Source organism: Bos mutus, chromosome 16 (assembly GCF_027580195.1).
Source record: "Bos mutus isolate GX-2022 chromosome 16, NWIPB_WYAK_1.1, whole genome shotgun sequence".
Lineage (NCBI taxonomy): Eukaryota > Metazoa > Chordata > Mammalia > Artiodactyla > Bovidae > Bos > Bos mutus.
Window position 1 is genome coordinate 41,672,774 of NC_091632.1, and position 27,351 is coordinate 41,700,124.

A 27,351-nucleotide genomic window follows, 5' to 3' on the forward strand; every position below is an offset into this window, starting at 1 on the left:
TTGAGTATACAGAAGCAATGCCATGGTCCTGTAATAATATAATTTGGGATCAGTAATCTCTGACTTGGTTAAAGTCTCCATGGGGACCTGCTTCCCAGATTCCTAGACATTATTTATGACATCACACTTTCCAAGAGTAGTGTTTCTGGAGATGGATCTGACGAGAGGAGGGATTCCACTCTGAACACATGCCTGTGGCTACCAGAAGACAATGGGATTGGAGGAGAGATAGCTTCTTTGGCCACATTTGATTCCTTCTGTCTTGACATCATGGTAATGATTTTTGTGATAGGCGCTGGTCTTACCAGGAGCCACACAATGGCTGAACCAGCACGGTTGAGGGACAGCTGCCCACCATGCTTCAGGGTTGGTGGTAGGTCAATCCGGGAAGAGACAGCCTGGCTTTAAGAACTGCACAGAAGCCCTTTGGACAGTCCCAGCAGTGCCTGCATTCCACACCGAACTTGTCCTTATTCTGGATTCATAGCGTAGGAGAGAAGTTCTACACAGATCCTATTGATGGGCTCCTCCTCTCAAGTTACTGCCTTGCAGTCGACGGTGGAAACTCCTTTAGCTCCTCCTTTTCTGGGTGCACCCCTGGCACTTTGTTCATCTTGATGAAGATCCGATTGATTTCTATGAAGGTCTTGGACTTGGTTTCAGGGATGATCAGGAAGATGTAGACGGTGGTGAGAAGACATATCACAGCAAAAATGACGAAGCTGTAAGCTCCGAGGCCCACCTGTGGGAGGGGAGAGGGTCCACATTTTTGAAAAGGTTCTCAATTTACTGCTTGAGTATCTTGTGCCTCTGGGGCCCTGGGTCACACTTACTTGGATGAATGGGAAGACCAAGCCCACAGTGAAGTTGGAGAGCCAGTGAACAGTACCCGCCACCATGTAGGCAGCTGGCCGGGAGGACTGCAGGAAGATCTCGGTGACGAGCAGTGCGGGGATGGGACCTGGGGAGGAACAGGGATAGCTGACTTCTCCGTTGGCCAAGCAAGCCCACCACAGGTCCTGGAGCCCTGCCCATGTAAGGTTCCAGAGGCATTGGGCTCAAGGCGGAGCAAGTATGTCTCCAGGACCTCCTGATTGTGTGGAGAAGCAGCGTGAGAAGGCATCTACCAAAAGTCAGGCACAACAGGTGACATCCTGTGATGTCCCCAAAAGGGGTCCATGACCATCTATAAAGATCTCTGCCCACCACATGGGCACTGTGTCCAGCCTACACAGGCTGCTTTACCGTCCTCCTTCTTGTCATGCTCTGCCCAAACACCTCAGCCACAAGAGCGTAGCACAGAAGCCATTCAGGGCCAAATCTAGCCCTCCCTGGAGCCTCTCTAAGAAGCTCAGACCAGAAGTTTCTAGGCTGGTGGTACAGAAGAGGGGCAGTGAAACCATTGAATCAGCTCTGGGGTACATACTGGGCCCAAGGGCATGCCCTATGACGTAGGAGATGACACAGGCGATGCTGACGTAGGGCATCCAGGATATCACGTCCTGTGGAAAGGAAACAGAGTTGAATCACACCCAAAGCAGAGACAATCTGGGTTGGGACCATCAGGACTCTTGTCTCCCAGAGGGCTAGTTGCTCTGCCTGAGTTGGGAAGGAGGGCCTTTTTCAACAGGCAGCACCACCTGCATACCCCTGGAATATCCACTGTAAATGAACAGTGGGTTGCTGGGGCAGGTGGAGGGCTGACCCAAGCAGCTGACTCATCATGATGATAAGCATGCACAGGAGGGCCCAGGTGGATGGCTGCACCCCAGGCTCCGCCTTCCTCACCTGCAGAGCCAAGGCACCCGTCAGCACACAGCAGGCGGTGAAACAGACAGAGAAGCCCAGGAGGAGCAGGAATCTCCTCCCCATTAGTTCCACCACGAAAATCTGGAGGGAAAGGGCGAGGAAAAGTGAGAGGCTCAGCAGGCTGTGCCCCACCCCCCGCCACATCCCTGCCCGGACCCGCCTTCCTGGGCAGCCCCACTTCCATGTTCCACACAACACCTTTCTAAAGGGGCAGCCACACTCCAGTATTCTTGCCTGGAGAATCCCATGGACAGAAGAGCCTGGTGGGCTACAGTCCATGGGGTCACGAAGAGCCAGACATGACTGAGTGAGTGAGCACAGCACAATGAGAGCTGGGTGGGTTGTGCACCCACCTTCTTGTGTATGTATGTGTGTGTGTGTGTCCTTGAATGGCCAGTCCAGGGGCCCTGTTTATCACACAGTGGCCCTGGCACAGGTAGTGACCCCCAATGTATAAGATTGAAGAAGAGCCATCTCTCATGGTGGTAGCTTCCAGAGTAGTGGGTGGGGTCTCCATCTTTGGGAGTCATAGGCTGCCCATCAGGAGAGACAGGCTGTCATCTGAGGATAGCCCAGAAGTTAGAGATGAAGGGACCAAAGGGCACATTGCCACCTAGATCTCGGCTCCTTCCTGGGCTGAGACCACCTGCCCCTCCAACGTGCCCTCCATCCCTGCTGTCAGACGGGGACTTGGCTCCCGGGATACTCACGGCGCAGACAGTTATCAGCACGTTGACAGCACCTGTGCCCGCCGTCACATATTGGACATCGTCCTCATTCACTCCAGCGCTCAGGTAAATCTGGTCTGCGTAGTAGTAGATCTAGAAGGAAACCAAGGTGAGGCCTGCCAGGCCACCACCTGGACCTCTCGGGGTGTCCCTGCACCCGCCGTTGTCCAGGCCGAGCTCCACGCCCACCCCCAACACCTGCTCCCTACCGCATTCACTCCGGAGAGCTGCTGGCCCGCCATGAGGACGATGATGGAGATGACCTGCCACCGCAGGGACCTCATCTTGAACAGCTTCAGCACGGAGATGAAGCCCACAGCCTTCTCAGCCCTGTCCTCCTCCAGGATCTCCTCTATCTCCGCATCCACGTCATGCCAGCCACGCAGCCTCCTCAGAGCTGGGGGAGCGAGCAGAGGGCGAGTTGCAGGCTGGACCACGGTGCACCCCCCCACTCCTGAAAAGATGCCAGAATCTCAGTCCCTTCTCCTCGTCTCAAGGGAAAGCCTCACCGCTTTTGGCAGCTGCTTCATCTTTCTTCTGAATCAGCAGGTACCTGGGACTCTCAGGGAAGAAGGGCAGGAAGAGGAGCTGCAGCACAGCGGGGATCCCAGTCAATCCGAGGAGGATGGGCCAGCCTGCAAGGAAACCAGTGTGACCGGAAAGCTGATCCCAGTGCCCCAGACTCAGCCTTGGCTCCAGCTTGCCTCTGCCTCCAGCCAGGTGGAGCCCTATTGGCCGCTCTGGCCTTTTATCCTGATTGGTTATCTTTGGGTCTGGAACACAGGGGGCAGTGGGGGTGGGGATGGGGACAAGATCTTTGTCTTTTTCATCCCTGTGTCTGCCAACCCTTGGTACCTAATGACGAGTGGGCACTCTAAACACTTAGAGAATGGATAATGATGAATAACTACTGCCCACCTACCCTGGGGCTGCAAAGAGTCAGACACGACCTGAGCAAATGAGCACAGAGCTCACCTACCAGCTGAACAAAGTGAAAAATTCAGATGATACCAAGTGCTGGTGAGAATGTGGGCAGATGGGAAGTCTCCACATGCTGTGTGGACATGTGGCATCTTTAGGAGATGGTCTAAAAGGAGCTAGTGATGCTGGACACCACACAGGCTCTAACCCAGCAGTCGTGCTCAGGAGTGTGCCTGGGGTGGAAGGAGAATGGGCCAAGCAGCACTGATTATAGAAGGGAAACCCAGAAACAAGGCAAACTGTCATCCATAAACGGTGGTTCACTCATCAGGTGGAATTTTATACGGTGCTGAAAATGAAGCAGGTCAGGACAGGAGCCTGTCACACCAACATGGTGTTTGGTGCAGCGTGGTTCCACACCATGTGGTTCCACTGTAGTTCTGGATCCACGTATATGTTATCATATCTCACAATAAAAATGGTTAAATAGGGCATCCCTGGTAGCTCAAGATGGTAAAGCGTCTGCCTGCAACGCGGGAGACACGGGTTCGATCCCTGGGTCGGGAAGATCCCCTGGAGAAGGAAACGGCAACCCACTCCAGTATTCTTGCCTGGAAAATTCCATGGACTGAGGAGCCTGGTGGGCTACAGTCCATGGGGTCGCAAAGAGTCAGACATGACTGAGCAACTTCACTTTCAGGGCTTCCCTGGTGGCTTAGTGGTGGAGAGTCTGCCTGACAATGCAGAAGACACGGGTTTCCTCCCTGGGTGGGAGGATTCCACATGCTGTGCAGCAGCTAAGCCCGTGGGTCACAACTGCTGAGCCTGTGCTCTAGAGCCCAGGAGCTGCAACTACCGAAGCCCACGCACCCTATAGCCCGTGCTCTGCAACAAGAGAAGCCACCGCAATGAGAAGCCAGCACATCGCAACAAGAGGAATCTCTGCTCACTGCAACTAGAGAAAAGCCCGGGCTGCAATGAAGACCCAGCACAGCCAAAAATATATAAATAAAACTATTTCAAGTAAGTGAATGAGTGGTTCAGGCTCCTTCTAGGAGCTGTGAATGCCCGACTCACTCCCTCTTCTCCTAGGATTTGCAGAAGGTGTAACCTTGGACATCTGTGTGCCAGGCACTATTCTGATGGCTTTTCACCTGTAGCCCACTCCCTGTCACAGCGACGTCAGGAGGCAGGTACCAGAGTCAACCCCATTTTACACCTGCCGACACTGAGGCATGGAAGGTGCAGCTCCCTCACCCCGAGGTCAGTTATTTGGGAGAAAAGCTGAGATAGGAACTCAGGCACGTTGAAACCTGAATCACCATCCTCCCAAGCTCCTCCCACCTCTTGGCTCCGAATCCAGGGCCTAGCTGATCTGAGTTCCGCTTCCATCACCCTTGCATAGACTACAGCAAGCGTGGAAGCGCCTGCCATTCGGGCTGCTGCTGTCTGCCCTCTGGCCCCCCTCCCACCCACTATGTGAAAGTCTTCTCACAAGGTCTCAGTGTCCCTGCCACATCCAGACACCTGGTTCTTGACCTGCCCCGGACTTCTTTGCAGCCTTTGTGCTATGGCTGCTCACCTCCTATGCCCCTCGCTTCCATAAACTCTGACACTCTTCTCTTCTGGCCTTCCCTCCTTCCTTCCTTCTTCACTGAGCACCTATTATGTGCCATGAATTGTGCTGGAGATTCTAAGATGAGTCAGGCCAGGCTCTGCCCTCCACCTCTGCCTAGGGGAGGTGCCAGTGGCTGAACAGTCACCGTGAAGGATGGAGGGACAAAGTGCTAGGTCAGCAGGATGTCTGCAGCTCCCTGGTCACACAAAGAGCTTCACACTCCTGGCCTCTCTGCTCACACTGGAATGCTGGTCTTGCTTCTCCCAGCCAGGCCCTCTCTGAGCCCCTCTCCCTGGGTGGACCTACGGCTCTTTCCCCACATACCACAGAGTACTTGAAAGGTGCCAGGGGTTTTCTGAGTCCTGCTGGCTGGTTATATGCCATCACCGGGAGACAGGAACCTAGCTGCTTCACTCCTGGTCCCAGATCCTTACAAGGGTGATTGTAAGGTGGGAGAGAGGGTACTTAAAACTCCGGCCCAGGCCTGCACTGCCTGCATTTGTGTCCTAACGACCTCTCCCGGCCTCAGGGTCTACAGCTGTAAAATGGGTACAGTAACAGTACATGCTCATAGGTTGTCTGGAAGATTAAATGAATTAATATAAAAGGCTTTGTGTCTGGCCCATGACGAGTACTTTATATGTTTTGACTGGTGCTTTATTAGTGGTGATTTCCCTTCAGAGTTTTGAGACCTAAGACAAAGAAAGGGGAAGCCATGCAAACACAGTGACAGTCATGAGCTACTGTGCACCTACTACGTGCCAGGCGCCAGGCTCGTGGGGCGGGGGGTGTGGCTCTGGAGTCCAGGTCTGGGGTGGATGCTGGCCCTGAGACTCACCACCACCTCCACGGGGGCTGGGTCTTGTGACCCTCTTTCCTGGTCTGCAGTGGGATGACCACAAGTCCCTGGGCAGCTGAGCTGCTGGGAGGCCCCAGTGCAGGGGTGCTGGAAGCCTTAAACATAGAGTCTGGCCCCCTGGCTGCCTTCATTACCTAGCCCCGGGTCTAGCAGCCACTCAGACAGCAGTTTATCCTGCTCCCTCGAAGCCCCCTCCTACGTGTCCAAAGAGGGACCAGAGAACACCGGTCTGTGTGTCCCCACCAACTTGTTCAGGCCTGCTCAGCACAACCACCACCTCCACACTGTGGGGTCAGGGCTCTGCAGAAAAGACCAGCTCATAGGAGCGGGCTAATGGTCTGGAGGCATCCCGAACTCACCTTCTTCGTTTGCCAGGAGACTCCGAAGACCAAAGATCTGGGCCACAAGGATTCCGATGGTGATGAAGAGCTGGGGCACCACCCCCAGGGCCCCCCTCCAGTTCTTAGGGGCCAGCTCCCCTAAGTACATGGGGACGACATTGGAAGACAGACCTGGGAGACGGGGTGGAAGTAAAGACACAATCTGGAAACAGTAGTCTGGCAGGGACAAGCTGTGTCTTCAAATACATTTATTTTCCTTAGCAATCACATCGTTGTTGTGCTCAGTCACTAAGTCACGTCCGACTCTTTGCAACCCCATGGACTGTAGCCGGCCAAGCATCTCTGTCCGTGGGATTTTCAAGAATACTGGAGTGGGTTGCCATTTCCTCCTCCAGGGGACCTTCCCCACCCAGGGATCAAACCCACGTCTCTTACATTGCAGGTGGATTCTTTACCGCTGTGCCACTGGGAAGCCCTTAGCAATCATATTAGCTGGGCTGAAACTTTCTCAAAACTACAAAAGTAAGCAAACATCACCTTTTGCAATTCTTAGTCCTTTAGACATTAAGAAAAAATGGCCTGATAGAAAAAGTTCAGTGTTGTTGCTTCCAGACTGGTGTCACCTGGGGATACAGGCCAGCAGGACCTCAGGAATTCCCTCCCTACTGCTGTGGTTTCAGAGAGGAAAAGCCCACGTGTGTTCTGGACACTCCTCTCTTGCTCCTTGCGGGGGAAAACCTGTTAATAAAAGGCCTGCCCGCCAGCTTTGCTTTCTTATTTATACAATAAGCTGATGCATAGACACTGAAGCACAAGCTTTATTTTTCAATAAGGGGTGATGGTGGTAAAGAATCTTCCTGTCAATGCAGGAGACCTAGGTTTGATCCCTGGGTTGGGAAGATCCCCTGGAGAAGGGAATAGCAAACCACTCCATGGGGTCGCAAAGAGTCAGACATGACTTGAGCATAAAACTCCATCAAGCATTAAAAAAAAAAAAAACTTCAATATTTATTTTGGCTTTCTTGGTGGTTCAACGTAAAGAATCTGCCTGCAATGCAGAAGACCCGAGTTTGATCCCTGGGTGGGGAAGATCCCCTGGAGAAGGCAATGGCAACTCACTCCAGTATTCTTGCCTGGAATATCCCATGGACGGAGGAACCTGGTGGGCTACACAGTCCATGAGGGTGCAAAGAGTTGGACCCGAGAGTGACTAATACCCAATACCAACTGTATTCTGGGATTTGTGTAAGGTCTGAACTGTTTTTGAACCCTCAGTATTTGAACTTGTCAGTTTTCCTGTCTTACTACAGTCTGATCCCCTTATGAATAGGTGGAATTTAATTCTATAGACTCCAGAGTATTTTCACATGTATTATCTCATTTAATTCTCAGAGAAGCCCAGTGAGAGGTTGAGGATCTGGGAAGACCAGATGGGTTGTTGTTGTTCAGTCACTAATTCATGTCTGACTCCTGCAGCACTCCAGGCTTCCTGGTCCTTCACTATCTCCCAGAGTCTACTCAAGCTCATGTCCATTGAGTTGGTGATGCCATCCAACCATCTCATCCTCTGTTGCCCTCTTCTCCTCCTGCCCTCAATCTTTCCCAGCACCTGGGTCTTTTCCAAAGAGTCAGCTCTTCACATCAGGTGGCCAAAGTATTGGAGCTTCAGCTTGAGCATCAGTCCTTCCAATGATAATTCAAGGTTGATTTCCTTTAGGATTGACTGGTTTGATCTCCTTGATGGGTTGTCACTGTTCCAAGTACCGCACACAGAGCCAGAGGCAAGCTGATGCTCAGCAAGACCTGGGGTCTGGGAGGGAGGCTCTGACCACAGGGAGACCAAGGGAAACCATGTGGGGTGAGGGGAGGCTGGAGCTGCTGGTGACAAGAGGGTGTCTGATAGCCCTGAGATAGGACACTGATGGCCAAGTTTTCAAGCTTTGCATTCTGCCCAAGGATATCTCTGCTCAGTATTTTAAAAGGACATCATCTTTCATTAATTAATACCAATTCTTTCTGATTTTCAGAGCAAAGAGGGACAGTCTTTAGAGCAGCTCTTAGATGTCTTGTGGGTGGGTGGGGAGGGACTCTGCAGGCCCAGTGCCCAAAGGGCTGTGGAGGAAGTGAGGCCCTGGAAATGCCCACTCATCATTCAGGCCCTAGTGACTGCATCTCAAGGCCAAGTGCTTCGGAACTTAATTAAGAGCAACACTGGAGAGACAAACACTGGAGGCTGTGAAGAGATCGGGTTCCCCGAATGTTGATAGAGAAGTGACTTTTAAAGTTTAAATTCCACTAGTGAAAGTCTGCAGTGTTTTTACCAAAGACCTTGACTAACAGCAAACCAGCTAACTGAGCATCTGGGATTCTGAGCTGCACTAACCCTGTACCCCTTGGTCAGAGTGGCCACTTACTTCATTTTTAGGGGTGTCAAAGTACCACAGAGTTTGATGACACCCTTTCTGGACTTTTCAGGAAAAACGTGAAGAAATGAATGGCAAATGGATTAGGCTTCCACTAGAGTTCTCCAAGTATGACCTAAGGACACAGGGAGTTCCTGACACCTGGGGTTCTGTGAGATCAAAACTATCTTCAGAACCATCCTAAGATATTATATGTCCTTTTCACTCTCCTTCTCTGATAAGTTTTTCAGCAATCACACACCTGCTGACATCACACCAAGAGAACACAGAAGTAGGTTTGAGAGACTGGCTATCTTCTATTTAGCCAGACATTGAAGAGATTTGTAAAAATGTAAAGCAATACCACTAAATTTTTTTGGCCTTAGAAAATAGAATTATTTTCATAAAGACATGTAATGGCCTTAATTATTGCTATTTTAAAATGAATTAATTTAAATTCTTAGTTGCAATTTCTAATGTGGTAAATATTGATCAAAATAACACATGTGAGAAAAAACTCCTTAGAACCCTCAATAATTTTATGAGTGTAGAGAGATGCTGAGGCCAAAAAGTTTCAGAACTGCCAACTTGAAGTCATACTCATTTAAAAGCAAAGGTTGGTTGGGAATTCCCTGGAGGTCCAGTGGCTAGGACTCTGGGCTTTCACCACCAAGGGCCAGGGTTCAATCGCTGGTTTGGGAAACTAGCTCTCATATGTCATGCAGTGGCAGCCAAAAATAAAAGCAAAGGTTGAAATATCAAACTGTGATTTGTAGAGCCTAATTTTTTTTTTTTTTAATCAACTCTGAATTGTTGGCTGTCAATAGTAATGTTAACAGCACCTACCCACTGCCAAAGACTTCTAGGAATCGTCTGTGTTTCATAAAGCTGAGCCCGGCTGCAGGAAAAACCCACAGGAGCGGGGCTGGGTGTCTTGCTGCTCCTGCCCAGATGGCAGATAAATGTCCAGGCACTCTCAGGCATAGCCAGAATGAGGGCAGTTTGCCAGGGGACCCATTATCCCCTCTTTGAAGTGACTTGTTCTCTTTTTGGGAACCTTGTTTTCCTCTTTATTCTCCCAGGTCTGCAATCCCTTGCCACTTTCTTCAATACTAGGCTCTTCCTCATCTCCTCTACTGTCAGTAAACTCCAGGGAAGGGGTTTGCTAATGTCCGGGCAATTTATCCCTTCATCCCAATCCCCGTGTTTGGAAGGAGAATGAGTCACTTGATGATGCCAGAACCTGGGGTTGTGGGGAGAGGGCAGCGGTGAGTGCCCAGAGTGCAGCATTTCCAGGGGTGCCCACCTGTTGAGAGTCCTTTGGACAGCAAGGAGATGAGAAAAGGAAATCAACCCTGAATATTCATTGGAAGGACTGAAACTGAAGCTCCAATACTTGGGCCACCTGATGTGAAGAGCCAACTCACTGGAAAAGACCATGATGCTGGGAAAGATTGAGGGCAGGAGAAGGTGGGGGATACAGGATGAGATGATTGGATGGTATCACTGACTCAATGGACATGAGTTTGAGCAAGCTCCCAGAGTTGGTGATGGACAGGGAAGCCTGGAGTGCTGCAGTCCATGGGGTCGCAAAGAGTTGGACATGACTTAGCGACTGAACAACCACCACCACCCTTGGGTTCCCACTCTGCAATGTATGGCTCTGAGAGTGGGCACCTCTCTCTCTTTGATGACCCTGCCCCTTCTGCCTACAGAAGATGCCAATGTGAAGGGAGGCCATGGCACAGCCTACACCATGTGTCTTCAGTCTGAGGCATCATGGATGAGGGACTTTCCTATAACCAGGGCAGCCTGGCCTGGGCAGAATGACTTTGAAGCATTTACAGTCATCAACTCTTTTCTGATAGAGGGATTCTACATTAGATTGTTTCTCAAGTTTTTTGACCATAACCCATAGTGCACAATATAGAAATACATGTTACGTCCAACTTGGTTCTCACATATATGTAAAGAATTGAAACAAAGTTTCAAAAGACAGTCCTTACCTTTCCTGCGTGTAACACACATCCCAATAACACAGGGGCTTATGTGTCTAGCCACAGCAGAGGTGTAGCAATAGCTTGAACCTACATGCTTTGGAGACCCCAGATAGGTTCAGGTCCCAGAGATCTGTTCTCCCTCCCCTTGACTATCCCAAGTCACAGAAAGGTTTACCTGCACATATTCCCACCAAAACCCTGGCCACAATTATCATCTCAAATGACTTGGCGAGCTCACTGAATCCCATTAAGAGTGCAGGCACGATGGAGAAGATGTTGTTGAACAGCAAGGTTCCTTTTCTGCAGAGGACAAAATACCAGTTAGTTTGGTTTAAGTTTTCGCTCACTCCTTTGACAAGTGTTTGCTGGGCCTCTACTCCATTACAGCAGTTGCTGTTGTGTTACACGCTTTGTTGTTGACCTAAGACAGATGCAGGTCAAGTGGATGGCCTGATTCTCAGTGGGAGGAAATGTAAATGACTCCCAGGGGGAGGACATCAGTGGGGCACACAGGCAAAGACTTGAATATTACAATACAGTAAAGGGGAAAAGGTGGAAGTACTGACAAGTTTCCTCTTCCTGGGCTCTAAAATCACTGCAGATGGTGACTGCAGTCATGAAGTCAGAAGACGATTGCTTCTCGGCAGGAAAGCTATGACAAACCTAGACAGTGTGTTGAAAAACAGACGTTACTCTGCTGACAAAGGTCCATATAGTCAAGGCTATGGTGTTCTCAGCAGTCATGTTTGGTTGTGAGAGCTGGACCATAAAGAAGGCAGAACACCAAAGAATTGATGCCTTCAAACTGTTGTGCTGGAGAAGATTCCTGAAAGCCCCTTGGACAGCAAGGAGAGCAAACCAGTCAATCTTAAGAGAAATCAACCCCAAATACTTGTTGGAAGGACTGATGCTGAAGGTCCAGTATCTTTGTCATCTGATGCAAATAGCTGACTCATTGGAAAAGTCGCTGATGCTGCTAAAGATTGAGGGCAGAAGGAAAAGAGGGCCTCAGAGGATGAGATGGTTGGACAGCATCACTGATGCAATGAACATGAACTTGGGCAAACTCTGGGAGATGGTAAGGGACAGGGAGGCCTGGTGTGCTGCAGTCCATGGGGTCACAAAGAGTCGGACACGACTGGGTGACTGAACAACAACAAAGGGTTTTGAAACCATAAACTACTGTGCTTTTAGTGTAATCTTGAAATCCAAACCGGATAAGGACCTTAGAGGAAAAGTTTAGGCCAACCTCACTTATCAACATAGATGTGAAAATCCTAAGTGAATTATTAGCTGATCGAATTCAACAGTACAGTTAAGAATCTTTCAGGACTTCCTTGGCGCAATGGATAAGAGCCTGCCTGCCAGTGCAGGGGACTTGATCCTTGGTCCAGACACACTCCAATGCTAAGGCGCAACTAAGCCCATGTGCCACAACTGCTGAGCCTGCATGCTGCAGCTACCGAAGCCCAAGTGCCCAGAGCCCATGCTCTGCAACAGAGAAACCACCACAATGAGAAACCCTCGCACCACAATGAAGAACAGTGCCTGCTCACTGCAACTAGAGAAAGCCTAGGCAAACCAACAAAGACCCAGTGTGACCAAAAATAAGTAAATAAAAGGAGTATTTTCCCTTGTGGCTCAGCTGGTAAAGAATCTGCCTGCAATGCAGGAGGCCTGGGTTCGATCCCTGGGTTGGGAAGATGCCCTGGAGAAGGGAATGGCTACCCACTCCAGTATTCTGGCCTGGAGAATTCCATGGACTGTATAGTCCATGGGGTCGCAAAGAGTCAGACACGACAGAGCGACTTTCATTTTCCCTTTTCAAGGTTAAAAACACCATATTAAACAGTATACTAGGGAAAATATAGGATTATCAAGTGAAGTAGTAAAAGAAGTCAACAAAATTTGATACCCATTATGATTTTTTTAAAAGCCTTGCATAAAAATAAGGGCTGGGGTTCCCTGATGGTTCAGACGGTAAAGAATCTGCCTGTAATGCAGGAGACCTGGATTCGATCCCTGGCGGGGGAAGACAATGGCACCCCACTCCAGTATTCTTGCCTGGAGAATTCCAGGGACAGAAAAGCCTGGTAGGCTACAGTCCATGGGATCTTAAAGAGTTGGACACAACTGAGTGATTAACACTTTCACCTACATAAAAATGAAGGAACTTATGTGCGCTAATAAAGGGTATCCCTTAAAAGAGTGAGTGAGTGAGTGAAAGTTGCTCTCTTGTGTCTGACTCTTTTCGGCCCCATGGACTTTACAGTCCATGGAATCTCCAGGCCAGAATTTTGGAGTGGGTAGCCTATCCCTTCTCCAGCGGATCTTCCCAACCCCGAATCGAACTGGGGTCTCCTGCATTGCAGGCTGATTCTTTACCAAATGAGCTATGAGGGAAGCCCATCCCTTAAAAACCTATAAGAAAAAAACAAACCCAACTTAGTGAAACTTACAAAGCATTCCCATTTAAATCAAGACTGGACATGGACTTGGGCCCTGGAGAGCCAACGGCAAAGTGAAAGCTTGTCTTGGGTGTCCCCTCACATCAGGCTCCCGGGACTCCCCTAGCCACCACTCCCATTACCCCCCAGGAAGGAGCAGTACAGTTACCGGATACACAAAACGATCCACCACATCACACACAGACAGTACAGCTTCAGACAACAGGATTAGATAGAAAGTTACAAAATATGTATTAAATAAGTTGTGTCATAGGGCATACATATACACCTATGGCTGATTCATGCTGAGGTTTGACAAAAAACAAGATTCTGTAAAGCAATTATCCTTCCATTAAACATAAATTAATTAAAAAAAATAAGGAGTCAAAGCATAGTATACAAAGAACAAGAAAGTATTTAAAACAAAACTATCCAAAATAATAGCAAAAAAGAGATAGATTTTAAAAACAAATGAATAAAAATTATAGAAATGAAAAATATAGTCATTGAAACAAAAACGCAGAAGACAACTTCAGCAGAGGAGAGAATTAATGAATAGAAAGGCAAATCTGGGGAAGTTACATAGAAAGCAAGAAAGAGAGAAAGAAGAAGGAGCAGGAGGAAGAGGAGGGAAGTACGACAGATTAAGGTAGGGCGGATTATAATATCATTGGGCTTCCCTGGTGGCTCAAACAGTAAAGAATTCAACTGCAATGCAGGAGACCCATGCTTCGATCCATGGGTTGGGAAGATACCCTGCAGAAGGGAATGGCTATCCACTCCAGTATTCTTGTCTGGAGAATTCCACAGACAGAGGAGTCTGGCAGGCTACAGTCCATGGGGTCACAAAGGGTTGGACATGACTGAGCGACTAACACTTTCGCTTTCATAATATCATTAGTCACAGCAGCCAGAGAGGGGAAGCAACCCAGACATCCATCAATGAATGAAAGAATAAACTGAATGTGGTATGTTCATACATCAGAGTATTATTCAGCCTTAAAATGAAAGAAATCCCAACATGTGCTACAATAATATTGTACTTTGAGGGCATTAAGCTAAAGTGAGATGACCCAGTCACACAAAGACAAATCTTACATGATTCCATTCATATGAGGTCCCTAGAGTAGTCAAATGCACAGAGATACAAAGTCCATTGGTGACTCAGGGGAAGAGGAGAAAGGGGAGTTATTGTTTAATGGGTACACAGTGTCCATTTTTGCAAGATGAGAAGTTATAGCGATGGACGGTGGTCATGGTTACATAACAATGTGAATGCACTTAATGCTGATACCTACACAATTAAAATTTGATTAAAATGTTATACATACATTTTACCACTTTTTTTTTTTCCTGCAAGATCTTAGTTTCCTGACCAAGGATCAAACCCAGACCCCAGCAGTGAAAACACCCAGTCCTAACCACTGAACCACCGAGAATTCCCACCATAACTTTTTTTAAATAATTTTTTAAAGAAGTCAAAAAGGCAACAACAACAACAAAGACACTGAGGAGTTTCCCAAAGAAAGAATATAGAAAATGGAGGAGAAAAAATATTCACAGAAATGATGGCTGAAAACTTTCCAGAACAGAAGACATGAAACCTCAGACAAGCAACTGGAGTAACTTCTGGGGTAAATAAATGAGCCATAGACTGCTTGTGAAAGAGAAGATTCAGTAGTGTAAGGATGTCAGTTTTCCTCCAATTAAATAAATCCAAAGTAATTCCAAGTAGAATCCTTTTTCAGGGATTTCGATTTATTTTTTTACATGAAAAAAATAAAACTGGCTTTCCCTCACCACTCACCCATCAAATACAAATCAAAATTCCAGATCTATATGGGGAAGACAAAGTTGTAAAATTATTTTTTAAATTATAGAAGACCATCCGAATGACATCTGGTGTGTGCATGGGTGCTAAGTTGCTTCAGTGTGTCCAACCCTTTCCAACCCAATGGACCGGTAGCCCACCAGGCTCCTCTGTCCATGGGAGTTGCCATGCCCTCCTAGACATCTGGTAAGAAAGACTATTTAAGACACAAAAAGCAAAAATCATGAATTAGTTAAATGTGACCACTTGAACATTTAAAGATTTTGAATTTTTTCTATATGGGGACTTCCCTGGTGGTCCAGTGGCTAAGGCTCCAAGCTCCCAATTTAGGGGCCCAGGTTCGATCCCTAGTCAGGGAACTAGATCCCATATGCTGCAACTAAAGATCCTGCATTATGGCGGAACCAATACAATATTGTAAAGTTTAAAAATAAAAAAAATAAAAAAAATAAAGATCCTGCATGCCACAACGGAGTCTGAAGATCCCCCAAGCTGCAACTAAGACCCAGAACAGGCAAAATGAATACATTAATTCATTAAACACATAACAAAAGTAAGCTTTAAAAATACTATATATACAATTAAAAATAAAGCAACAGATTGAGAAGATATCTGTGGCTGAAATAACAGAGTCCAGTGTGGACATTACTTGCACATGCTTAGAGATGCAATTTCCTCCCAGCTGTGTAATTCTGGCTAAGTTACAGCACCCCTCTTTGCCTGTTTTTCCCAAGTGTGAAAAGAGGAAGGGGCTTTTGTAAGAATTGGTGGAATTAATATCCCCTAAGCCAAAGAACTGATAGTCTTGAACTGTGGTGTTTGGAGAAGACTCTTTGAGAGTCCCTTGGACTAGCAAGGAGATCAAACCAGTCAATCCTAAAGGAAATCAGTCCTGAATATTTATTGGAAGGACTGATGCTGAAGCTGAAGCTCCAATACTTTGACCAACTGATGTGAAGAACTGACTCACTGGAAAAGACCTTGTTGCTGGGAAGGCAGGAGAAGGGGAAGACAGAAGATGAGATGATTGGACGGCATCATCGACTCTATGGACATGAGTTTGAGTAAAGTCTCGGGGTTGGTTATGGACAGGGAAGCCTGGCATGCAGCAGCCCATGGGATTGCAGAGTCGGATACGACTGAGCGACTGAACTGAAGTGAACTGAATATCCCCTAAAAGCACTTGGGATAGAGCCTGGCACAGACGAACAAATCAATAAATTGTTAGCTTGCTACTGACATTTAAGGAATGCTGACAAATCTTTAAGAAAACCACAAACAACTGAACAGTATTTATCACTTCTTCAGTTGGACTTGTAACTGTCAGCTCCATCTGCAGACCAGACGGCTAGTCCTTCACTCGAGAAGCACCCTGCAGACCTGTGACCTGATTGATGTCCTGCCCCCTGGTGGTCCACAAGGAGAACTGTGCATCCAACACCAGACTGTCCGAAAGACTTCAGGATCTTAGATTCCGATTCACAGCTTGTATGTGTCTATTCTCAGATTCTATTTTTGTGTGTGTGTGTTTTACATATATATATATATATATATATATATAAATAATTTGACTTATTTGTTTATTTTTGGCTGTGCTGAGTCTTCATTGCTGCAAGCCTTTTTCTCTAGTTGCAGCGAGGGGACTACTCCCCGCTTGTGGCTTCTCATTGCAGAGGCTTCTTTTGTTGGGGAGCACAGGCTCAATAGCTGTGTCACATGGGCTTAGTTGTTCCTCAGCCTATGGGATCTTCTCAGATCAGGGGTTGAGCCTGTGTCTCCTGAGTTGGCAGGCAGAGTCTTTACCTCTGAGCCACCAGGGAAGTCCTTAGATTCTTTTTGAAAAAGACTAGGGAAGGAATCAAGTTGTAAAGTCGGGCCTTGAGTCTTGAGCTCACTAGATCTGTGGCTGAGAACGGAGCCCTGACCTCAACCTGCCTCTGTGTGCCCATCCTCAGAGGGAGGAGGTTGGAGGGGAGGAACTCTTAAATGTTGCTCATAACAAGGCTGCTATCTCATGCCTGTGGATTTTTACCCGGGGAGTGGGAGAATCAAATACAGAACCTCTCATGTGTCTAGAGTTAGAGGCAAGATTTAAGCTCTGCTCTTGGCGTTCATGACCCTCACAATGAAGGTCGCCCTGGGATCATGGTTTCACCCGGAAGGGCTCGACACTGATCTTAGCCATTTCAGAGTTTTGCAGGAATTTAACTTGGGCTACATTTTGCATATTACTGGGCCCCAGTATAAAAGAACAGAGCAGGTTAGCTTACCTTCACTTAGGAGGCAGAGTTTAGGAGCATTAGGCTACAGTCTACACTGTGCCCCATGTCTTGGCCATGCTGTCCTACCCTTGACTCTTCCAAAGGTCAGAAAGAAGTTGTGGTAAGATTTTAAGACAAGAGAGGGCAAGAGTGGGAGTGAATCCTGATCTCTGAAGCACTCTGTGTTCTGTCCAAGCCCACCCCAGAGCCTGAGAACCGTCACCCCCACCCACCTCCACCCTTGAGACCTTCATTGCCTAAGTCCCCAGACACTTGGTCAAGGTCTGGTCTTCTTCTTAACTCCATTAAGAAACAAAAATCATCACAGTGGTCATTACCTAGTTTTACAATAATGATTTCTGCTTTAAGCTTGGCTTTAAAAATTTTTTTTTTCTTTTTCTGAAACTTTTTCTTTTATATTGGAGTATAGCCGATTAACAATGTCATGACAGTTTCAGGTGGACAGCAAAGAGACTGAGCCATACATATCCATGTATCCATTCTCTACCAAAGTCCCCGCCTATCCAGGCTGCCATGCTATGCGGCAGAGCAAAGCTCGCTGTGCTACACCGTGCGTCCCTTTTAAATACAGCAGTGTGTACATATCCATCCCAGACTCCCTAACTATCCCTTGCCCGGATCCTTCCCTACTGGAAACCATAAGTTTATTTGTCTGTGAGACTTTTTTTTTTTTTGGTCTGGATTTTAAACTCTGATGGAGTCTATGAGTTTCACTGTCTCTTACCTGCCTAAGTTATTTACCAAGGGGCCAACCATGAGAGAGCCGAGGAAGCCTCCGAAGGGAAACATGGACACGGTAACCGACCACAGCAAGGTCAAGTAGAACTCGTTCATGTATTCACCGACTCTGTCATAGTAGGTATAGTTGTAGAAGTCTTTCATGAACTGGAGAGCAGAGCAAAGCAGAACACCAGAGTCATTCGAGCTGGTTTGCAGAAAGAAGGATGGAAGCTGTTGGGCCACCCGATGGGATGAGCTGGGCATGTGGACATCAACATGATGAAGTGCAGGAGAGGGACTGAGGATTAAAAGCAATTAGCAGGGGGCACCCACAGGCCGGGGGCGGGATGTAGGGGGCTGCAAGGCCTCTGATAGGCAAACCACTCAGGATGTTTCTAACCCCAGAAAGGAATGACTCCACCCTTCCAATCACAGAATCAATGTCAGATGATCCCTTCCCCATCCAGACCCTGCCGTGGATTACCTGTCTGTAGAAGATTAGAGCCCTCTCAAACCTCCCCCGCGACCACCCCTGAGGCCAGCCCGCCTTGTGTCCAGCCAGGCCTGGCTCTCCACAAGAATCTGAGGCCTGGGGACCTGGTGCACCCCACGGCCCTGTGCCTGCAGGTTCCTTGAGTCTGTGCTGTTGTCTCCTGGGTGTGACCCCTCCCTTCACTCGAGGCCCCACCGTGTGCCCCCAACACGTATGTGGTCCACCCTAGCAGCCACCCAGACACCAGCTGCTCCAAACCCACCTCCCTGTTCCCTAGGGGGCTGTGCCTTGCCCACCACAGCGACCTACCTCTGAAGGGGAGTTAATAGCAGCCACGTTGTACCCATACTGGAAGGACGACCCAAAGGCAGCTATCAGTGTCGCCAGAACAATCACGGGTGTCAGCCTCTGCGGGAGACGAGATCACAGCTTCAGGTCAGGAAGCATCCCCGGGCTTCCATGGAACTCAGGATTTACTCAGAGTCTTGTAGAAAGACGGATGTAATGGGACCTGAAGACCCACGGTCTTTCAACCACTCCGTGTCTGGAAACCTACCCTCCACTCACCTGTGTGGCACAGGTTTCTTTAACAGTAGCGCTTAGGCTTGGACAATCCTGTGTTGTCCTGGGCTGTCCTATGTGCACGGTAGGGACAGCCCTCCCCCCATGTGTGGCAACCTAAATGTCTCCAGACATAGCTAGATGTCCCCAGAGTGGGTGGGGACTTGCCCCTGGTTGAGAATCACTGGGTCAGAACAGAACTAAAGGGTCACCTGTTCCAGCACTCCATCCAATGTCTGAGTGCTTCTATGACATTTCTGCTGTGGAGCTGCCTTGGCCTACTGCAGCAAATGCACTCAAGCACTGCCTCCAACAGCACTTGTGTGTTTAGTCGCTCAGTCGTGTGTTTGTGTGTTTAGTCGCTCAGTCGTGTCCAACTCTTTGCCATCCCAAGGACTGTAGCCTGTCAGGCTCCTCTGTCCATGAGATTCTCCAAGCAAAAATACTGGAAGGGGTTGCCATTTCCTCTTCTAGGAGATCTTCCTGACTCCGGGACTGAACCCACATCTCTTATGTCTCCTGGATTGGCAGGTGGTTTCTTTACCACTATGCCACCGGGGCTTCCCTGATGGCTCAGCAAGTTAAGAATTCGCTGCAATGCAGGAGATGCAAGAGATGTGGTTTTGATCCTTGGCTCAGGAAGATCCCCTGGAGGAGGAAATGACAACCCACTCCAGTATTCTTGTCTGAAAAATCCCAAGGACAGAGGCGCCTGGTGGGCTGTAGTCCAAAGGGTTGCCTCCGACACAAACTCCCTTAAAAATCAAAGAGAAGAAATGTGAAAATTTTTAATTATTTAGGGTCACTGATTCATTTCCTTTAACCTCTAGACTTTGCTGTAAGAAGCAGAAGGCACAGTGAAAAAAATTTAAATATAGATTTCGGGGGACTCTTTAAACACACACATTCCGTGATATCCCCTTTGACCCTTGGGAAACTTTGAACACTCATTAAGTGGAAGGAGCTTTGCTGTTAGACCCTATGGATCTCAGTTTGAATTTGTTCATTGCCACTTTCTGGCTTAATTTCTTTGATCTTCAATTTCCTCACCTTTAGCATTAGGATAATGACAACCCTTGGAGTTATTGCGAGGATTAATTTTATGGAAGCGTCTAGTCCTGAAGGTGAATCCACTGACTGGGGGTGAGTCTGGGTATGGCTCTCAGAACCCACTGTTGAGGCACTTCATCCTGTGTTCCTACTGAGGTCCCTGGCACATGGGACCCAGTACCTCCTGTGCCAAGCTGTGGTCCTCACATCTCCTTGAACAACATCCCTGCTGATCTAAGGAGGACGTTTTGAGAGAGGCAAGTAGGAATAGGACAGGCTGAGAAACAAGGCCTTGCCTTGTGCCCGGAAGGGGACGTGCGAGCTAGTGACACCCCTCCCCTACCCCACAGAGCAAGTGTAGGACCCGCAAAGGCCCTGGTTAAGAGCCGAACCCTCCCTCCACCAAATGAATTAACAAACACTTTGTTCACAGGAAGTTTCTGGTGAGGATGAGAAGAGCCACCGAAAAGGAGCAGTAGGCTCAGGCCCCACCACTCCCTGGGGCCAGTAGAGGCAGTGGGTGATGGAAGTCGGGGAGCAGGCAATGGGGCCCAGGAGGGAAGAAGGGTTCCAGGGCAGTTGCTGCGTGGTGTTTTCTAAAGACGGGGGTACACAGGTAGGCACACCCACCACCCCCCCCAAAACCTCACCCAGTAGGTAGCATAGGGCCAACTGAGCTCATCTCCTGAAGTGCTCCGGGTAATCATTCACTCATTCATTCATTCAACAGATTGAGCACCCACTGTGCGTCAGGCATTCTGGTCCTATGTAATAGGGAGCTCATCTCCTGAAGTGCTCCGGGTAATCATTCACTCATTCATTCATTCATTCAACAGATTGAGCACCCACTGTGCGTCAGGCATTCTGGTCCTATGTAATAGGGAGATAGTAGAGAACAAAGCAAAGATCCCTCCCCTGTAGCTGGAGAAGGGATAGGCTACCCACTCCAGTATTCTTGGGCTTCCCTGGTGGCTCAGCTGGTAAAGAATCCACCTGCAATGTGGGAGACCTGGGTTCGATCCCTAGGTTGGGAAGATCCCCTGGAGAAGGGAAAGGCTACCCACTCCAGTATTCTGGCCTGGAGAATTCCACGGACTGTATAGTCCATGGGGTCACAAAGAGTTGGACACAACTGAGTGAATTTCACTTCACTTCATAGCTGTCCTATTGCTTGATTTGATGGAAGGGAGGAAGGAAGGAAGAAATGAAGGAAGAAAAAATGTTAATTAAAATGTCTCCTCTTCCAATTCTCTTCTCAGTAAGTGATAAACTATAAATGCACCCAGTTTCATTCATTCTGCAGGGGCAACTCCGGCATTCTGCTTTGATGAGTCCTAGGATTTAAAGTCCTTAGCAAAGCTCAGCCAGGGAGCTGAGTGATGCCCTGAGCTCATACCCTAAACTGGGAGGATCTTGCCAGGCACATGACTAGACAGCTCCTTGACTGCTTTTACAGGATCCTAGCAAAACTCATCAGAAGGATCTCAGGCTGTCAATTCTTTAAGCCCAGAGCACATGATTCAACTTCTAGTCCCTGGCTTCTTCCTTGAATTCAAGCCACAGGCACATTCTAGGGACCCTTGGGAATCAGAGTTCACCCTTTGTGGAAAATGCAAGGACATTTTGGTAAGTCTTCACTAACCTTGCTGGTCCAAACTCCTTCCTTTGGATGAAACAGAATTATTCTTAAGGCAGGAAAAGAAAAATTTAAGGTAAAATCTTCTTCGCTGCTTGGATCATTATCTCCTCCCCTTTAGGGTGCATTGTGCATCTGTGTTACACATTAACTAGGTCCCCTTAGAAAACACAGGAATGCCTACTCCTAAATAGATAAATAAATAATAAAAAAAAGCAATTTCCTCCCGGCCCCAGCAAGATAAAACCTTAGGAGACAACATTCCTTCTTCAATCCTACAAGAGGTCACAATAGCTCTTTACTTGCTTTTCTAGACTATGTAAACCATCAATACGTTACTTTGATGTATATAACCCTCTGTCTCAGAAATTACATAACTGTGCTTTGACTTCTAACAGGAAGAAGAGTCCCCAGAGCTCTCTGAAAGGCTGTTTCCCAGGTTATAATCCTCAAGCTGGCATGAATAAAAATTTCCATGTCTTTCTTAGATTGACTGTTGGTTAATTTTTCATGGACAATGCATTAAACAAATATTTACTGACAGCCACCTATGAGCCAGATACCACCCTACAGTCTGTTGAGCAAAATGCCTGCCCCCAAGAAGACTGTGGTCCAATGGGGAAGACTTTTTTTTAAAGTACTTAATAATTAAACTAGAACTGTAGCAAGTTTTATGAAGAAAATCCACAAAAGTGGTTAAAAAGGGAAGTCAGGAAAGTGACTGAGAGAGGGTGGGGGCTTGGGTAGCGGAGTGACTAAGGCAGGGGCAAGAGGTGCCAGCTTTGAGGATTATTTTAGGGAGCAAAATTAAAGGAACTGGTATTCTGTCAGAAAAATGAAAATCAAACCCACAGTTTGATGCTACTGCTCACTCATTAGGATGATTAAAGCCAAAAAAACATAATACGTGTTGATAAGGACGTTGTGAACCCTCTCACATTGCTGGGGGAATGCAAAATGGTGCAGCCACTTTGGAAAACAGTCCAACAGTTCTTCAAAAAGTTAAATGTAGAGTAAGTATATGACCCAGCAAATCCACTCCTAGGTTTATACCCAAGAGAATGAAAACATAAACTTGAGTTTACACAAACTTGATCACAAATGTTCATAGCAGCATTTTTACCATACTCAAAAGTGGAAACAACCCAAATGTTCATGAACTGATGAACTGATAAGCAAAACGTGGAATAGTCATTCAGTGAAATATTACATGGCCGTGAAAAAGAATGGAGCCCTGTTACGGCCTACAAAGTGAACAGACCTTGAAAACGGGCTACGTGAAAGAAGCCAGTCACAGATCACCTGGTTCCATCTGTGTGAAATGTCCGGAATAGACAGATCCATGGAGACAGAGATCAATCGGTGACTGCCCAGGGTTGGGGGAGAAGAGGAGGAGATGGGGGAAATGCAGAGTGACTGTCCATAGGTACAGAGTTTCTTTTAAAGGTGATGAAAATCTTGTAAAATTGATTGTGGTGGACTTCCCTGGTTGTCCAGTGGTTAAGAGTCTGCCTGTCAATGCAGGGGACACAGGTTCGATCCCTGGTCCGGGAAGATTTCACATGCTGCAGGGCAACTGAACCCATGTGCCACAGCTGCTGAAGCCTGCGTGCCCTAGAGCTCATGCTCTGCAACAAGAAAAACCACCACAGTGAGAAGCCCTGTGTCTCGCAACTAGAGCAGTTCTGGCTCACTACACCTAGAGAAAGCCTATGCACAGCAACAGAAACCCAGTGCAGCCAAAAATAAATTTAAAAAAATATATTTAAAAAAGTTTTAATTGATTATGGTGATAGTTATTCAATTCTGTGAATGTATATTGAATTGTATAAGTTTAAAGGGGTGAAATGGTCTGGGAGTTATATTCCCAATAAAGTTATTACACTATATAAAAGAGGGGTGTGAAAGAAATTCAGATTTAAGCTTTCCTTTTTGTCTCTCTTCTCTTCTTCTTTTTTTTAATACTTGTGAGGAGGACAAAAGGAAGAATTTGGTACAGGGTTGGATTAGGGCATGAGAAAGAGAGGAAGGGGCCAGACAGGATGTGCAGGTCTCCCACAAGCTTGTTAAAAATGACAAGAGGGGCTTCCTTGGTGGCTCAGAGGTAAAGAATCTGCCTGCCAGTACAGGAGACACGGGTTCGATCCTTGGTCAGGAATATCCCACGTGCTACGGAGCAACTACGCCCATGCACCGCAACTATTGAGCCTGTGCTCTAGAGCCTGGGAGCTGCTACTGAAGCCCGTGTGCCCTAGAGACTGTGCTCGGCAACGAGAAGCCCCTACAAAGAGAAGCCTGTGCATTGCAGCAAAGAACAGCCTCACTCGCTGCAACTAGAGAAAAGCTCCACACAGCCATGAAGACCCAGCACAGCCAAAAAAAAAATGACAAGTGGCTCCGCGGCCTCGAGACGCGAGACGGGGCTGTTGTCCGAGACCAGGGAGAGCTGTGATTTGTGGTTTGGAGAAAAGCTAGGGGTCACTTCCCTCGTGCCCACAGTAAGCTGGCTTCCTGTTTTTCAAGACGGTGAGAACATTTCTGACAGGGTGTGATTCCAGGTCTCTGGGAAGAAGGCCCCACCCAAACCATCTCTCAGGAATTTGGCTCCAATTTCTTTTCTACCGTCAGAGAGACACTCTCAGCCTAAGACTTTTGCCTGTCATGCATCTCCAGTCAGAACAAAAATATCCTGGGAAAATAAGAGTTCCTATGAATTATTAACACAGTAAGTCACTTTATCACACTATGGAATGAATCCAAAGTCTCACAAACGTTCCTTGAGGTCTGAGTGCTGAGGAGAGGAAAGATAGACAAACTGGAAGTGCCCTGTCTCTGTGGGAGTCCGCAGCTGCCTTTCTTGCTGCTGGCTGTGTGGCCTTGGGCCAGCTCCTAAACTTCTCTGTCCTTCATCTGTAAAATGGGGATGATGATACTGCTTTCCTCACAGGATGGATGTGGGGAATAAATGAGTTCATACATGTGAAACGCTCAGACCCACAGCTGACTTGTGGTACACACTACAAGCGTTACACATTACATCAGAGGTTTGTTATCAATATTAATTATTAACGATGCAAATCAGAGGGAAGTTACTTGCTCAATGACACTCAACTAGTTGGTGGCGGCATGCCACAAAAAAACCTCTGCTTTCATCTTCCAAAGCATTCTGGCATTTTCTTTTTATAATCCATTTTATTTTGTCTTTCAGCCCAAGAATCTTTTTTTCCCCGTGGGAAGTCTTCGGGCACACCAAATTTGTGTCTTTTCTCTTTACAGATGAGGAACCCAAAGGCCGGTGAGGTTGCGGTCACACACACAGCCACGAGAGGGAAAGAGAGCTGGGCCCTTCCCACCAGCCTGAGCAGCGGCCCCACCCCCACCCCCGGTGGTCGCCCAGACTCTATGGCCTCACTCACTGTCCCCACTTCTCCTCAGCTCCTAAATGCCCCCTTCAGCTTTGCTGTGTGACTTGCAGGTTCTTTTTCACAGCCACCACTGGCTTAGTTCTGTTTTGATGTCCCCCAGCACGTATTTACCAAAGGACTAGGTCTGCCCTCAGGAGCCTGGAAGGGGGGCAGCATGCATTCCCTGGGATGGATCCCTGGAGGAGGCCTCCCTCCTGGGGGGGATCGCAGAAGCAAGTGACTATGATTATGTTTTGTATGTAACCGTTTAATCACGTCCTTTCAAAATGCATCGTTCATTTTCAGGGACCACCACGTGGGGCATTTCTGTTATTTTGCAGCCGCACTTGGGGACACAGTTGGGCGGCGCATTAGTCTCTGAAGAGGCGGCACAGAAAGGACCAGGGCTTCCCCTGATCCCCTAATCTCCAAGCTCTTGTTATCTCACAGTCTCTTCTCTGTAAAATAGAGGAGATAACATTTGACCTAGCACGGTCTTATTACCATGAGGTCCACAAGACAAGCCCTGTGGCGTGACACACTGATTCCAAAGCAGGAAATCTCATGGGCGAGGGTGAGACTGGCATCTGGTGAGCAGACACCAGAGATGATGCCAAACAACCTACAACAGCCAGGCCAGCCACCACCATCCCCCTCCCTGGCCCCACAGCTCCGAATGTCAGTAGCGCCCTGCTCTAAAGGATGATCAAAAAATAATAATATGGGGACCTCCCTGGTGGGACAGTGGGTGGGAAACGGCCTGTCAATGCAGAGGACACAGATTCGATCCCTGATCCGGGAAGATCCCCCATGCTGAGGAGCAGCTAAGCCTATGTGATGCAACTACTAAGCCCACGCACCACAGTTCCTGAAGCCTGTGTGCCTAGAACCCGTGCTTCACAAGAGAAGCCGCTTCAAGGAGAAGCCTGTGCACCTCAACGAAGAGTAGCCCCTGCTCACTGCAACTAGAGAGGGTCTGTGTGCAGCAACGAAGACCCAGTACAGCCAAAAATAAATTTAAAGAATAATATGTATGGCGGATCTACTCTGTGCTAGGTAATTTACATGCATTATCTCATTTAGTTGTTCCAGCAGCCCTCTGTGAATGGCAAGGCTATCATTCCCATTTTATAGATGAAAAAACGGAGGCACAGAGTAGTTAAATAACTTGCCCAAGTTCCCACAGCTAGAATAGGCTGGAGCAGAAATGAATCCCAGGCATTTCTGCCTTCCAAACCCACTTTAATCTATTAACTCCAGAACATGTGTCCAACTTGACCATGGCAAGGGTCTCATATCTATGAATAAATAGTAATTTGCACAGATATGTATCTACTCCCATCAATATAAGCAGATGCTGTTGCAGTGAATAAAATGCAAACTTCTTAAAAGTGTCAGTACTTTTATGTTACCTTTCTGTCCCTATGCATTTTCCTCAATCAAAAGATAATCAAAAGTACAGCAAGAGACAATCAAAAATAACAACAGCAATTATACAGCAGCACACTTCGAAAGAAGTCCAGAAAAATCTTTTGTCTCTAAAAAAAAAGGAGTCTCATTATCTAAAAGGTAGGAAATCTCTGCTACCGAGCTGAGTTACATTCAAATCCTGCAACATCCTTTCTATCTTCTTTGCATACTGGCTTAGCTGGATTTACCTGCTGAAAAGGTTAATGAAAATGTCCAGAAGCCAAAATCAAATAAAATCAAAAAAAATCTCTCAGGGGCCATGGGTAAGGATATTGTTGCTGATTTCAGAAGCCCTTCATCTAAAGTTCTTAAGGAAGTTGTGATAAATCAATCCCTTTGAGTCCCATCAATTCTGTTCTAACTACTTTGAAAAGCTGTTCCAGAAGAATGCGTCCCAAAGAACCTTTAAACCTAAAAGTCTCTAAATCTCTCCTCTCTCTAGTCCCTGTAAAGTCCAGCTGCGGGTGAACTCTGAGGGGGCGGCCCCCCGTGCACACGACTTTGAAGAGCATCCCCCAGCAATGCTGAACAGGTCCTGACGGGGCTGCTCCTCACTGCCTCCCTGACAGTACACTTACCCCTTCCCTCTTGACTGGATCCTGCGGCTCCATCTTTGCTCTGGAAGTGCAGAGTTCTGCTTGTTTCCTTTCAGCCAAAATACCAAATGCACTGAATGGCGAGAGAAGACATTCTGGATGTACTTTGGCCGAGCCAGGTAACAGCCAATAGCATTTTTATGGGCAGTCTAAGGCAGAATAACCCTTTCGGGAACCCAGACG

At 47.7% G+C, this 27,351-nt stretch overlaps 1 protein-coding gene across 1 annotated transcript; it reads right to left on the reverse strand.

The window, feature by feature from the left end:
• On the reverse strand, positions 1-27,351 carry LOC102266649 (solute carrier family 2, facilitated glucose transporter member 5). The gene is made up of 12 exons (XM_005892702.3): positions 27,151-27,351; positions 18,761-18,859; positions 17,963-18,123; positions 10,854-10,978; positions 6,295-6,447; positions 3,047-3,172; positions 2,747-2,934; positions 2,520-2,630; positions 1,789-1,890; positions 1,427-1,502; positions 834-961; positions 1-742 (listed from the first exon to the last, which is right to left on the reverse strand). The coding sequence occupies exons 1-12, from the start codon at positions 27,181-27,183 to the stop codon at positions 539-541; spliced, it is 1,506 nt and encodes a 501-aa protein (XP_005892764.1). The 5' UTR covers positions 27,184-27,351; the 3' UTR covers positions 1-538.